The sequence below is a fragment of the Hyla sarda genome, chromosome 1 (genome assembly GCF_029499605.1).
Source record: "Hyla sarda isolate aHylSar1 chromosome 1, aHylSar1.hap1, whole genome shotgun sequence".
Classification (NCBI taxonomy): domain Eukaryota; kingdom Metazoa; phylum Chordata; class Amphibia; order Anura; family Hylidae; genus Hyla; species Hyla sarda.
This window is the reverse complement of record NC_079189.1, coordinates 29,391,672-29,405,139: the sequence shown is the minus strand read 5'-3', so window position 1 is coordinate 29,405,139 and position 13,468 is coordinate 29,391,672. Positions and strand designations below refer to the sequence as shown.

The following is a 13,468-nucleotide window of genomic DNA, read 5'->3' as shown; positions in this document are numbered from 1 at the left end:
ATAAGAATATGAGGGAAAACATGATAAAAATTAAATATGAAACAAACAAACAAACAAAAACAACTTACTTTTAAGTTTTATGGTCTAGTCAAATAAGTGACTAGCCACTTTATTAGGTACACCTGTTCACTTGCTTGTTAAAGGGGTTATCCAGGAAAATATATATTTTTTTTTATATATGAACTGGCTCCAGAAAGTTAAACAGATTTGTAAATGACTTCTATTAAAAAAAATCTTAATCCTTTCAGTACTTATGAGCTTCTGAAGTTAAGGTTGTTCTTTTCTGTCTAAGTGCTCTCTGATGACACGTGTCTCGGGAAACGCCCAGTTTAGAAGAGGTTTGCTATGGGGATTTGCTTCTAAACTGGGCGGTCCCCGAGACACGTGTCATCAGAGAGCACTTAGACAGAAAAGAACAACCTTAACTTCAGAAGCTCATAAGTACTGAAAGGATTAAGATTTTTTTTTTAATAGAAGTCATTTACAAATCTGTTTAACTTTCTGGAGCCAGTTGATATGTAAATAAAAAAGTTTTTTCCTGGATAACCCCTTTAACAGGAGTGGCTAATCACATGGCAGCAACTCAATACACTAAGGCATGCAGACGTGGTCAAGACAACTGGCTGAAGTTCAAACCGAGCATCAATATAGGGAAGATAGAGGATTTAAAGGGTTACTCTGCTCTCCAGCATCCGGAACTCAATGTTCCGAACGTTTGGTGCAGGCTTCGTGTTCGCGCCCCCTCGTAACGTCACGCGCCGCCCCATGGCATCACGTCTTGCCCCCTCAATTAAAGACTATGGGAGGGGGGCGTGACGGCCGTTGTGCCCCCTTCCCATAGACTTTCATTGAGGGGGTGGGGTGTGACATCACAAGGGGGTGGGGCGTGACGTCACGAGGGGGGCGGGCGTGAATACGGAACCCGCACTCAGCATTCGGAACATTGAGTTCCGGACGCTGGGGAGCGGAGTAACTGTAAAAGATGGGCTGGTCTGAGAATTTCAAAAACTGCTGATCTATTGGGATTTTTACCCGAAACCATCTCTTGGGTTTACAGAGAATGGTCCGAAAAAGGGAAAATATCCAGTGAGCGTCAGTTGTTTGGAGGAAAATGCCTAGTTGAGGTCAGAGAAGAATGGGCAGACTGGTTCAACAAGTGACAGTAACTTTAATAACAATTGGTTACAACCAAGGTGTGCAGGATACCATTTCTGACCGCACAACATGTCCAACCTTGAAACAGATGGGCTACAGCAGCAAAGACCACACCGGGGGCCACTCTTGTCAGATAAGGGTACAATTCACACAGGCACCAAAATGGGACAATAAAGACTGGAAGAACGTTGTCTGGTCTGATGAGTCTCGATTCCAACTGTGACATTCAGATGACAGGGTCAGAATTTGGTGTAAACACCATGAAAGTATGGATCCATCCTAACTTGTATCAGCGGGTCAGGCTGGTGGGGGTGTAATGGTGTGGGGGACATTTTCTTGGACACTTTGGGCCCCTTAGTACCAATTGATCCCGGTATAAACACCACAGCCTACCTGAGTATTGTTACTGACTATGTCCATCCCTTTATGACCACAGTGGACCCATCTTCTGATGAAACTTCCAGCAGGATAATGCTCCATGTCACATGACATCACCTCATACATTACAATGAGGCCTCCACAGTCTGCTGTGTAGTAAAGATATATTTGGAGGCAGGGGGTCAAGTCCCGGGGAAAAAAAAGTGTGGGAACTCACCCTAGATTTCCACTTAAAGGGGTACTAGACATCTTATACCCAATGCAAAGGATAGGGAATAAGATGTCTGCTCCCGGTGTTCGTTTAGAGCGTTGGGTGCAGTGACAGAGGCTCATGACTCAAGGTCACGGCCCCTCAATGCAAGTCGATTGGGAGGGGGCGTGACGGCTGTCACGCCCCCTCCCATAGACTTGCATTGAGGGGGCATTACTGTGACGTCACGAGTCTCTGCCCATGCAGTTCGCTCCGTACACCGGATGTCCGGGGTGCCGCAGCCAAGACCCCCGCGATCAGACATCTTATCCTCTATCCTTTGGATAGGGGATAACATGTCTAGGGGCAGAGCAACCCTTTAAGGGTTGTTCCTGCAGTACTCCTGCTAATGGGAACTGCGTTCCTGCTGTGGAAAAAGTGCAGGAGCTCTGTTCCCATGAGTTCCTGCAGGACTTGAGCCCTGTTTGGAGGGGATAAAAAGAGAGAAATACGCTAAAGTTTAAATAAATAGTAAGTTCTGCCAGCAAACAAGAACGCTTCCACTTAAAACCCTATAAAAAAAAACCACATCTATTACCATGAATACAAGTCAACAATAAAATAATATACCATAACTGTCCTGTACATTGACCCTCCACCTTCCTATTTTCCGGCAGGCTGATGTACTGGCGCGGCAGCTACAGAAGAAGTAACGTTATAACCGATTACTCTACGCGTTTTCATCCTCCGATTCCTGCGTTGTTTTGAAGCCACGCCTTGTTTACCATCCCCCAAGACTTGTCGGTGACCGGGCATCACTCGCGCTCCTTGGCATTATGTTTTATTTCTGTATTGGAGGGGGGAGGGGTGCGGCAGGGGTTTACAACACATTCCTTATATTCTGGGATCCAGTATTTGTAACCAGGGAGAATTTTCATTTTCCGTTCTTGTATCATGAACCGCTAGCGTCTAGGTACCTGTGATTTATTTTATTTTTTTCATACATCGCATTTTGTATTTTCCTGAGATTTTTTCGGAAATGTGTTTAGCTAGGTGACGCTAAAAATGGGGCATCTTGAAATAAAAATCTACAGGTTATAAACTATTGTGTGGTTCACTGGAATACAGCCCTGTCATGTATACAGCATGAAAGGGGCCTGAGATGGGCACAACATGAAAAATATGTCAACATCTGCCAAACACTAGGGGGAGCTCAAGCCCCATGAGGGGCAACATATGACACAACGGGGTCCTCAGATGCAGCCTTTGATTCCATTTGATGGTCGCACATCAATGTTGCAGCCACCTGCCACCCAGAAACAGGACAGCTTTATGCCCACAAGGAATAACAATGCAGTATGCCTTCAAAAATGGGGCAACCTATCAAACAAAACAGATGCCTCCCAAAAAGCCACATGCCTCCAAACAAACAGGGTGCTCTTGTCCTTCCCAAGAAAAAGCACAGCTTTATGCTCCCAAAAAATGGCAACAGCAACATGCCTCCAAAAAAATAGGGTACACATGTCTGTGCTAAGAAATTGCAGAGCATTGTGGCCCCATTGATGTATAGTACTCAATACCAGGTTCACTGTGTATTAGTGCCACCTGCTGGCAGTATCAAAGGGGTTGTTCAGGGTTGGAAAAAACATGGCGGCTGTCTTCTAGAAACAGCGCCACACCTAATCATGGGTTATGGTTGGAATTGCAGCTCAGATTAATTTAAGTGAACAGATCTGGGCTGCAATACCACACACAACCTGTGGACAGGTATGGCACGGTTTGGAAAGGGCACAGCTATTTTTAATCCTGACAATCCTGAACAGGGCAGGAGAGCACCGTATTAATTGTCAACATTTTTAGTGACCCAGTACAGAATTACGTATTCTTCTGTACTCCTGCCCATCCTGTGTGGCAGATGCTGCTCAATGTCTGTCATGGGTCCCCTCTCCTCAGAACTCTATATAATGCACTATATAATATATTCAGTGGCATACCTGCTGTTGAGGGTGCCACTCACAATGGGGGTGCCGGGGGCAGACAGACCAGCCGGTTTCATCAAACGTCGTCTGAGGGCCCCGCCGGGTTAAGGGCCCACTGCCGCCACCGCTACTGAGGATCCGATACACGCACATACAGGAGAAGGCGTCCCCTCTGTCTGAGCCGCATCTGCAGCTTACACAGAGGAGACGTGACCTCCGCCCCCACGCAGCACACAGTACAGGTGCCAATGACATCACTCATCGGCACCTCTACTGTGAAGGGGAGAAGACGCGGACCCCTGCTGCTGAGGAGATCGCTGCGTGGGACATTAGGTGAGCATAGTTTTTTTTTTTAACTCTGCATATACCTATGGGAAAGGGGGGGTGTAACTCTGCATATACCTTGGGGAAAAGGGGGGTATAACTCTGCATATATCTATGGGTAAGGGGGGGTGTAACACTGCATATACCTATGGGAAAGAGGGGGGGTGTAACTCTGCATATACTTATGGGAAAGGGGGGTGTAACTCTGCATATACCTATGGGAAAGGGGGGGTGTAACTCTGCATATACCTATGGGAAAGGGGGGTGTAACTCTGCATATACCTATGGGAAAGGGGGGGGGGTGTAACTTTGCATACACCTATGGGAAAGAGGGGGGTGTAACTCTGCATATACTTATGGGAAAGGGGGGGTGTAACTCTGCATATACCTATGGGAAAGGGGGGGTGTAACTCTGCATATACCTATGGGAAAGGGGGGGGGGTAACTCTGCCTATACCAATTGGGAGGGGGGGTAACTCTGCCTACACCTATGGGGAAAGGGGGGGGGGTAACTCTGCCTATACCTATGGGGAAAAGGGGGTTTAACTCTGCCTATACCTATGGGGAATGGGAGGGGGATTAACTCTGCCCATACCTAAGGAGAAAGGGGGGTTAACTCTGTTCCTATACCTATTGGGAAGGGGGTTTAACTCTGCTGCCTATACCTATGGGGAAGGGGGGTTAAGTCTGCTGCCTATACCTATGGGGAAGGGTGGGGGGCTAACTCTGCTGCCTATACCTTTGGGAAAGGGGGGTTAACTCTGCTGCCTATACCTACAGGGAAGGGGAGGGGTTAACTCTGCTGCCTATATCTACAGCAAAGGGGAGGGTTTAACTCTGCTGTCTATACCTACAGGGAAGGGGGGGTTAACTCTGCTGCCTATACCTACAGGGAAGGGGAGCTACCTAACTTTATACCTGGATGCCTAACTACTTACCTACATACCAGGCTATCTAACTACCTACATACCCAGCTACCTAACTATGTACATACCTGGCCTTCATACATGGCTGCCTAACTGCCTAGCTAGCCCCCTACCTACCTGGCTTGTCACCTACCTACATATCTGGCTTCCTGATCTACCTACCTATTTACCTGGCTACCTACCTACCTGCCCTTTTACTGTGCAGGACACCAAGGAGGGCATTTTTACAGTTTGTGGGCCTATAGTTGGAAAGATTGTGTAGAGGAGGGGAGGGCACTGGAAAAATGCAGAGTCGAACATGTTTTTCCTGCAGATGTTAAGAGATCTACATGGCGATCTTATCCGGACGGAGAAGAAAAGGAAAGAGGACGCCGCTGATCAGAAAAGATGTAATTGTGAGTCCCAAAATGTAACTGTAATCACTTATATGGTATACACATCCTGTGTACAGCTAATATCTACCGCCACATGGTCCTGTATATAATCACTTATATTGTATACAGATCCTTTATAGTATACTGGTCTGTGTATAGTGGTTTTATACAGTATGGCGGTATTATCCAGTTATTGTGTGGTGGTATATATTTACTCCTTGTATACCAGTATTATTGGTCATGGAAATTTACCTATGTTAAAGTGTTTCTTAGGCTAAGTTTCTACTTGTTTTGTTTTTTTTTTGGGGGGGGGGGGGGGGGGGAATGCCAAGAAAAACGCCAATTCTGCCACATGACGTTTTTTCGGCCAAAAAACGCTGCGGCCAGATATTAGCTGTAAATCAATGAGAAATCGCAAAGTTCTTATTCCACTTGGCGTTTTTCACTTTGGCATTTTATTTTTTTTAATCCTTTTGCCGTTTTTTCACTCTTTTTGGCATTTTTCAGCTCCTTGGCGGTTTTCCAAAATCGCAGCATGTTGAGCCATTGGCAATTTTTTTTGTCAAAATCGTGGCATTTTTCTCCCATAGAAGTCTATGGGAGTGAAAAAACATCAAGAAAAACGATATGTGGGTTTTAACTTTGGCGTTTTTGCAGTTATCAAAAAAAGTGATGGAGATACCTTTTTTAATAAAATTTCGTACGGTACCATTAAAAAAAAAAAAAAAAAGATACAGTAGTGAAGGAAAAAATTGTATCTAACGAAATGTATCTTTTTTATAACAACATTTTTATTAATTTTTAAACAAGGATCAATTTATGTGGTAGGGACCTAAAAATGTAGCCGGCAATAATAAAAACTTAGTGTGTGTGTTTTTCACTTTTTTTCTTTATTTTTTTAGGTAGTGCTACTACTCCCAGCATGGAACACACTGTTCCATGATGGGAGTAGTAGTACCTGTACTAATAGACAGATTGCCAGTTGCGATCCTCCTGTATAATGTATAGATGCGGCAGGCTGGTCTTCTATGGTCCCCTGCCCTGACGTATATATACACCTATTCATATTTCCCGCAGAGCTGTGATTGGCCAGATGGTTCCAGCCAATCACAGCTCTTTGTGGGAAATATGAATATGTGTATATATACGGCAGTACAGGGGACCATAGAAGAGCCGCCGCATCTATACATTATACAGGAGGGTCACAGCGGGTGTCAGGAGTGACATCCACTGTGATCTTTCCTTACCTGCAGGTACTACTACTCCCAACATGGAGCACACTCTGCTCCATGCTGGGAGCTGCAGTACCTGCATTAATAGACAGATCACAGCAGGTGTCAGAAGTTACACTCGCTGCGATCTGCCTATTAATGCAGGTACCACAGCTCCCAGCATGGAGCAGAGTGTGCTCCATGTTGGGAGTAGTAGTACCTGCAGGTAAGAACAGATCACAGCGGGTATCGTTACTGACATCCGCTGTGATCGTCCTATCTATTGCAGAGATGGAGCGGCTTTCTCCTGCACTCGCATCTCTGCACTATACTCCGGCCGGCCACTCACTCATTCATATTTCCCTCTGAGAGCTGTCATTGGCTGCAACCATCCGGCCAATCATCACTCTGGGCGGAAATTCTATTCACATCACTGGCTGGAGTACAGAGCAGAGGTGCAAGCGCTGTATAGAGCCGCTCCATATCTCTGCTATATTATGGACAATCACATCGGGTGTCAGAGTGACACCCGGGGCGATATGTATATTAGTACAGGTACTACTACTCCTATCACGGAACAGTCTGTTCCATGCTGAGAGTAGTAGAACTACCTAAAAAATAGAGAAAAAAAGTGAAACACACGCACTTTATTAACAATTAATTAAAATTTAGTTATAAAAAAATTGAAATCTCTTTAAATACATTTTTTTCCCGTCACTATTGCATCCTTTTTTTTTTTTGGTACCCAACAAATTTTAGGTACCAAAAAAAACTGCCAAGGTGCCAAAAATGCAATTGCCACACAAATGAAAAAACGCCAGATGCAGGAAATTGCACTGCCGTTTTCAAACCAGAAAACGCAGGACAAAAAAACAAGTAGAAACTTTGCCTGAAGATAACTGGCAAGTGAAAATTGGGGCATTTTCAGGCTTAATGCGTAATGCAGCAGAAGCTCTGTGCAGTGTGGCTAATGATTGCATGCTGCGTCCCAAATCACAGATCAAACAGGTTTAACATTGCCCCCACCAGTGAATGTAGCAGCGCCCGGGCTAGGCAGCTAGTTTTTATCTCCTTAACCCCTCAAGGACTGAGCCCTTTTTCACCTTATGGACTGAGCCCTTTTTTTGCAACTCTGACCACTGTCACTTTATGCATTAATAACTCTGGGATGCTTTTACCATTTATTCTGATTCCGAGACAGTTTTTTCGTCACATATTCTACATTATGTTAGTGGTAAATTTTCGTCGTTACTTGGTGAAAAATCCCAAAATGTCATGAAAATTTTGAAAATTTTGCATTTTTCTAACTTTTAAACTCTCTGTCTGTAAGGAAAATGGATATTCCTAATAAAATTATATATTGATTCACAAATACAATATGTCTACTTTATGTTGGCATCAGAAAGTTGACATGTTTTAACTGTTTGAAGACATTAGAGGGCTTCAAAGTATAGCAATTTTCAACACTTTCACAAAAATTTCAAAATCAGAATTTTTCATGGACCAGTTATGTTTGAAGTGGATTTGAGGGGCCTTTCTGTGAGAAATTCCCCATTAATGACCACATTGTGGAAACTGCACCCCTCAAAGTATTCAAAATGACATTCAGAAAGTTTGTTAACCCTTTAGTTGTTTCACAAGAATAGCAGCAAAGTGGAGGAGACATTTTTTACACTTACATGTTCTTGTAGTCCCATTTTTTTCATTTTTAACAGTGGTATAAAGCCCCCCCAAAATTTGTAGCCCAATTTCTCTCGAGTATGGAAATACCTCATATGTTGACATAAAGTGCTCTGCGGGCTCACAACATGGCTCAAGAGGGAAAGAGTGGGATTTTTTTAAACAAATTTTGCTGTCATGGTTTTTTGGGCCATGTTGCATTTAGGAAGCCCCCATGGTGCCAGAACAGCAAGGAATGTAACAAGGGGTACAGTGAGCCTTAGCACCTCACAGGTGTTTGATGACTTTGGGTTGAAGTTGAATGTGAAAATGGAAAATTAAATTCTTAACACTAAAATGATGGGGTTACCCCAAATTTTTCTTTTTCACAAGGGGTAATAGGACAAAATGGACCCCAAAATTTGAAGCCCAATTTCTCCTGATTAAGAAAACGCCCCATATGTTGACGTTAAGTGCTCTGTTGACGCACTACAGGTCTCAGAACAGAAAGATCGCCATTGGACTTTTGGAGAGAGAATTTAGCTGAAATTGAAGTCAGGGGGCCATGTGCATTTACAAACCTCCCATGGAGCCAGAACAGCGGAAAAACCCCCACATGTGACCCCATTTTGGAAAGTACACTCCTCACAGAATTTAATAAGGGGTGCAGTGAGCATTTGGACGCCACTGGCGTTTGACAGAACTTTGGAACGGTGGGCTATGCAAATTAAAAATTACATTTTTCATTTTCAGGGACCACTGTTCCAAAAATCTGTTAGACACCTGTGGGGCGTAAATGCTCACTGTACCCCTTATTACATTACGTGAGGGGTGTAGTTTCCAAAATTGGGTCACATGTGTGTGTGTTTGGGGGGGTCCACTGTTCTGGCACCACGGGGGGCTTTGTTAACACACGTGGCCTTCAATTCTCTCTACAAAAGCCCAATGTCGCTCCTTCTCTTCTGAGATTGTAGTTCGCCCGCAGAGATCTTTACATCCACATATGGGGTATTTCCATACTCAGAGGAAATGGGGTTACAAATTTTTTTTTTTTTTCCTATTACCACTTGTGAAAAGGAAAAATATGGGATAACACCAGCATTTTAGTGAAAAAAAAAAAAAATTCATTTCACATCCAAATTTAACAAAAATTCTTCAAACACCTGTGGGGTGTTAAGGCTCACTGTACCCCTTGTTAAGTATCTTGAGGGGTTTAGTTTCCAAAATGGGGTCACAGGTGGGTGTTTTTTTTTTTGCGTTTATGTCAGAACCGCTGTAACGATCAGCCACCCCTGTGCAAATCACCTCAAATGTACATAGTGCGCTCTCACTCCTGAGCCTTGTTGTTCGCCCGCAGAGCATTTTATGTCCACATATGGGGTGTGTCCATACTCCTCCTCCTTTTCCTTTTACCTCTTGGGAAAATGAAAAGTATGGGGAAACACCAGCATGTTAGTGTAAAAAATAAAAAATATTTAGAATAACAGGCTGGTGTAGACCCCAACTTTACCTTTTCATAAAGGGTAAAAGGAGAAAATGTGTTAGGCAATTTCTCCCGAGTACGGAAATACCCCATATGTGGCCCTAAACTATTGCCTGAAATACGACAGGGCTCCGATACCAAAATTACCCTATGGCAGTGTTTCCCAAACAGGGGGCCTCCAGCTGTTGCAAAACTCCCAGCTGGAGGCTCCGTTTTAGAAACCGTGCCATACCAGAAATTTCTAATTTTTACTGGAGGGGGAGGGGGGTAAATGTGTAGGGGTGTAGTGTATATGTAGTGTTTTACCCTTTATTTTGTGTTAGTGTAGTGTAGTGTTTTTAGGGTACAATCACACGGCCGGGTTCACAGCGTGTTTCCCGCTGGGAGTTTGAGCTGCAGTGGAAAATATGCTGCATCTCAAACTTGCAGCGAGAAACTCACTGTAAACCCGACCGTGTGAATGTACCCTGTACATACACATGGGGGGGGGGGGCAAGCTCCAGCTGTTGCAAAACTACAACTCCCAGCATGCCCTTTGGCTGTCCGTGCATGATGAGGGTTGCAAACTCTCAGTGTTTCGCAACCAGCGTGCCTTCAGCTGTTAAAGAAACTACAACCTCCAGCATGCACGGACAGCAGAAGGGCATTCTGGGACTTGTAGTAATGCAACAGCTGGAGGCATACTACAACTCCCAGCATGCCCTTTGGCTGTCCGCGCATGCTGGGGGTTGTAGTTATGCAACAGCGGGAGACACACTTGTTGCAAAACACTGAGAGTTTGTTACTTAACTCAGTGTTTCCCAACCTGTGTGCCTCCAGCTGTTGCAAATCTAAAACTCCCAACATGCATGGTATGTCAGTGCATGCTGGGAGTTATAGTTTTGCAACAGCTGGAGGCACACAGGTTTTGAAACACTGAGTTAGGAAACAGACAATGTTTCCCAACCAGTGTTCCTCCAGTTGTTGCAAAACTACAGCTCCCAGCATGCCCAGACAGCCGAAGGGCATGTTGGGAGTTGTAGTTATGCAACAAATGGAGGAGATCAGTTTGGAGACCACTAAGTAGTGGTCTCCAAACTGTAGCCCTACAGATGTTGCAAAACTATAACTCCAAGCATGCCCAGACTGCCCAGGCATGCTGGGAGTTGTAGTTCGGCAACATCTGAAGGGCCGCATGTTGCCGGACTACAACTCCCAGCATGCCTGGGCATGCTTGGAGTTGTAGTTTTGCAACATCTAGATACTGTATAGTGGTCTCCAGACTGTGCTCTTCCAGGTGTTCAAAAACTACAACTCCCAGGATGCTGAGACTGCCCAGGCATGCTGGGAGTTGTAATTCTGCAACATCTGAAGGGCCTGATGTTAGAGAACTACAACTCCCAGCATGCCTGAGCAGTTGGGCATGCTTGGAATTATAGTTTTGCAACATCTGTAGGACTACAACTTGGGCACCACTGTATAGTGGGCTCCAAACTGTGGCCCTCCAGATGTTGCCAAACTACAACTCCCAGCATGCCCAGACAGCCTTTGGCTGTCTGGGCATGCTGGGAGTTGTAGTTTGGCAACTTCTAGAAGGCAGTAGTTGTAGTTTGGCAACTCCTAGAAGGCAGCATTTTTCCATATTAAAACATTTTTTTTTTTTTTTTACAAAATAAGTATTGAGCACCTATAACTTTTCCATTTTTCCGTATACAGGGCTGTTTGAGGGCTCATTTTTTGCACCATGACCGGTCGTTTTTTTAGTACCACTTTTGTGTATAAGTGACTTTTTAGTCACATTAATCTTTATGGGAATGTGATGTGAGCAAAACACAGAAATTCTGGCCTTTTTTTTTTTTTACATTTACTCCGTTCACCATACAGGATCATTAACATTATATTTTGATAGTTTGAACATTTATGCACACGGTGATACCAAATATGTAATTTTTTTTCTTACGCTTTTTGGGGGTAAAATGGGAAAAAGGGTCAATTTACATTTTTATTGGGTGGTGGAGATTTTTCACTTTTTTTTTTTTAACACTTTGTATGTCCTATTGGGACTATTTATAGCAATCATTGCCCGCATTGCCGCAGATGCCGTGATCTGTATTGATCACGACATCTGAGGGGTTAATGACAGACATCAGTGTGATCGTTGATTTCTGCCATTATCGGTGGGCTCTGGCTACTGATAGCAGCCGGGAACTGCCGTGCAGGATGGGAGCACCGAACCGGTACATCATGTACAGGATGTATATATAAACGTCATGGTGCGTTAAGTCCAATCGCATCAGTATGTACATTTACATCCATTGTCCTTAAGGGGTTAAAAGGCTTGCCTGCCAATGGCAGTCACAGACAGTCCCTCTCTCTCTCAAAGTCTTCTATAGGTTAAGTTTCAACTTGTTTTTTTGTCCTGCGTTTTTTGGGTTGAAAAAAAAACGCATGAAAAAACGCCAGTGCAATTTCCTGCGTCTGGCGTTTTTCTGCTGTTTTTACATTTGTGTGGAAATTGCACCTTGGCAGTCTTTTTTGGTACCCAAAATTTGTCGGGTACCAAAAAAAAAAAAAAAAGGACCCAGTAGTGATGAAAAATTTTTTATTTAACAAAATGTATATATTTTATAACAACATTTTTATTATTTTTTTTAATAAAGTGTGTGTTTCACTTTATTCTAAATTTTTTACATATTTTTTAGGTAGTACTACTACTCCCAGCATGGAACAGACTCTTCCATGATGGGAGTAGTAGTACCTGTACTTATAGACAGATCGCCCAGGGTGTCAGTCATGACTCCCGATGCGAGCGTCCATAATATAGCAGAGATGCGGAGCGGCTCTATACAGCGCTCACATCTCTGCTCTGTACTCCGGCCAGTGATGTGAATAGAACATCACTCATTCATATTTCCCGCCCAGAGTGGGGATTGGCCAGATGGTTGCAGCCAATCACAGCTCTGAGGGAAATATGAATGAGTCAGTGGCCGGCAGGAGTATAGTGCAGAGATGCGAGCGCAGGAGAAAGCCGCTCCATCTCTGCAATTGACAGGACGATAACATTGGGTGTCAGAAGTGACACCTGCTGTGATCTGTTCTTACCAGCAGGTACTACTACTCCCAACATGGAGCTCACTCTGCTCCATGCTGGGAGCTGTAGTACCTGCATTAATAGACAGATCGCATAGAGTGTAACTTCTGACACCTGTTGTGATCATTCTATTAATGCAGGTACTACAGCTCCCAGCATGGAGCAGAGTGTGCTCCATGTTGGATGTAGTAGTACCTGCAGTTAAGGAAAGATCACAGCGGATGTCACTCAGCAGAATTTCCGTGTGGAATATTGCTGCAGAATTTCCCTGAGGAAATCCTGATGTGTGAACATAACCTAAAAATTATTAAAAAGGTGGTGGGTGCAAAGAAGGGGTGAGACCAAAGGGCGGGACAAAGGGACAGAGGGGCAGCAAAATGAGGTTTTGCCTACGGTGGCAAAAATCCTTGCACCAGCCCTGGTGGCGGCGGCTCGAGCTGTTGAACAGGCAGGGTCCCAGTGCCATTTCAGCCCCTTCCCCCTTTTGATCCCCCTGTGTCATTCCAATCCCCAGCCCCCCTCTGATCCCCCCTGTGCCATCTCAATCAGCCTAGCCCCGGATGGAGTGGTTGATGTGCAGAACTGAGCTACTTTTGCACAAGTTGCATGTCATAAATCAGTGTGTAAACTGTGCACCTAGAAAACCACACCCATTCGCCAGCGCAGAATATATGTCATCAGAAAGCCGCCACATAAATGCGGAACGCGCTGTACGCCGA

General features: G+C 44.4%; 1 protein-coding gene across 3 annotated transcripts in view; it reads left to right on the top strand.

Annotated features, from left to right (window-relative positions):
• LOC130328622 (progonadoliberin-2) overlaps positions 1-2,833 on the top strand; it is a 61,479-nt gene extending 58,646 nt beyond the window's left edge. For 2 of the 3 annotated variants that reach the window (XM_056553492.1, XM_056553493.1), the window contains exon 4: positions 2,401-2,833. In XM_056553492.1, coding sequence (XP_056409467.1) covers positions 2,401-2,436 — 36 coding nt within the window. In that variant the 3' untranslated portion in view covers positions 2,437-2,833. The remainder of the gene's footprint in view (positions 1-2,400) is intronic. The other variant, XM_056553484.1, reaches the window with a different exon arrangement.
• The last annotated feature ends 10,635 nt before the right edge of the window (positions 2,834-13,468 follow it).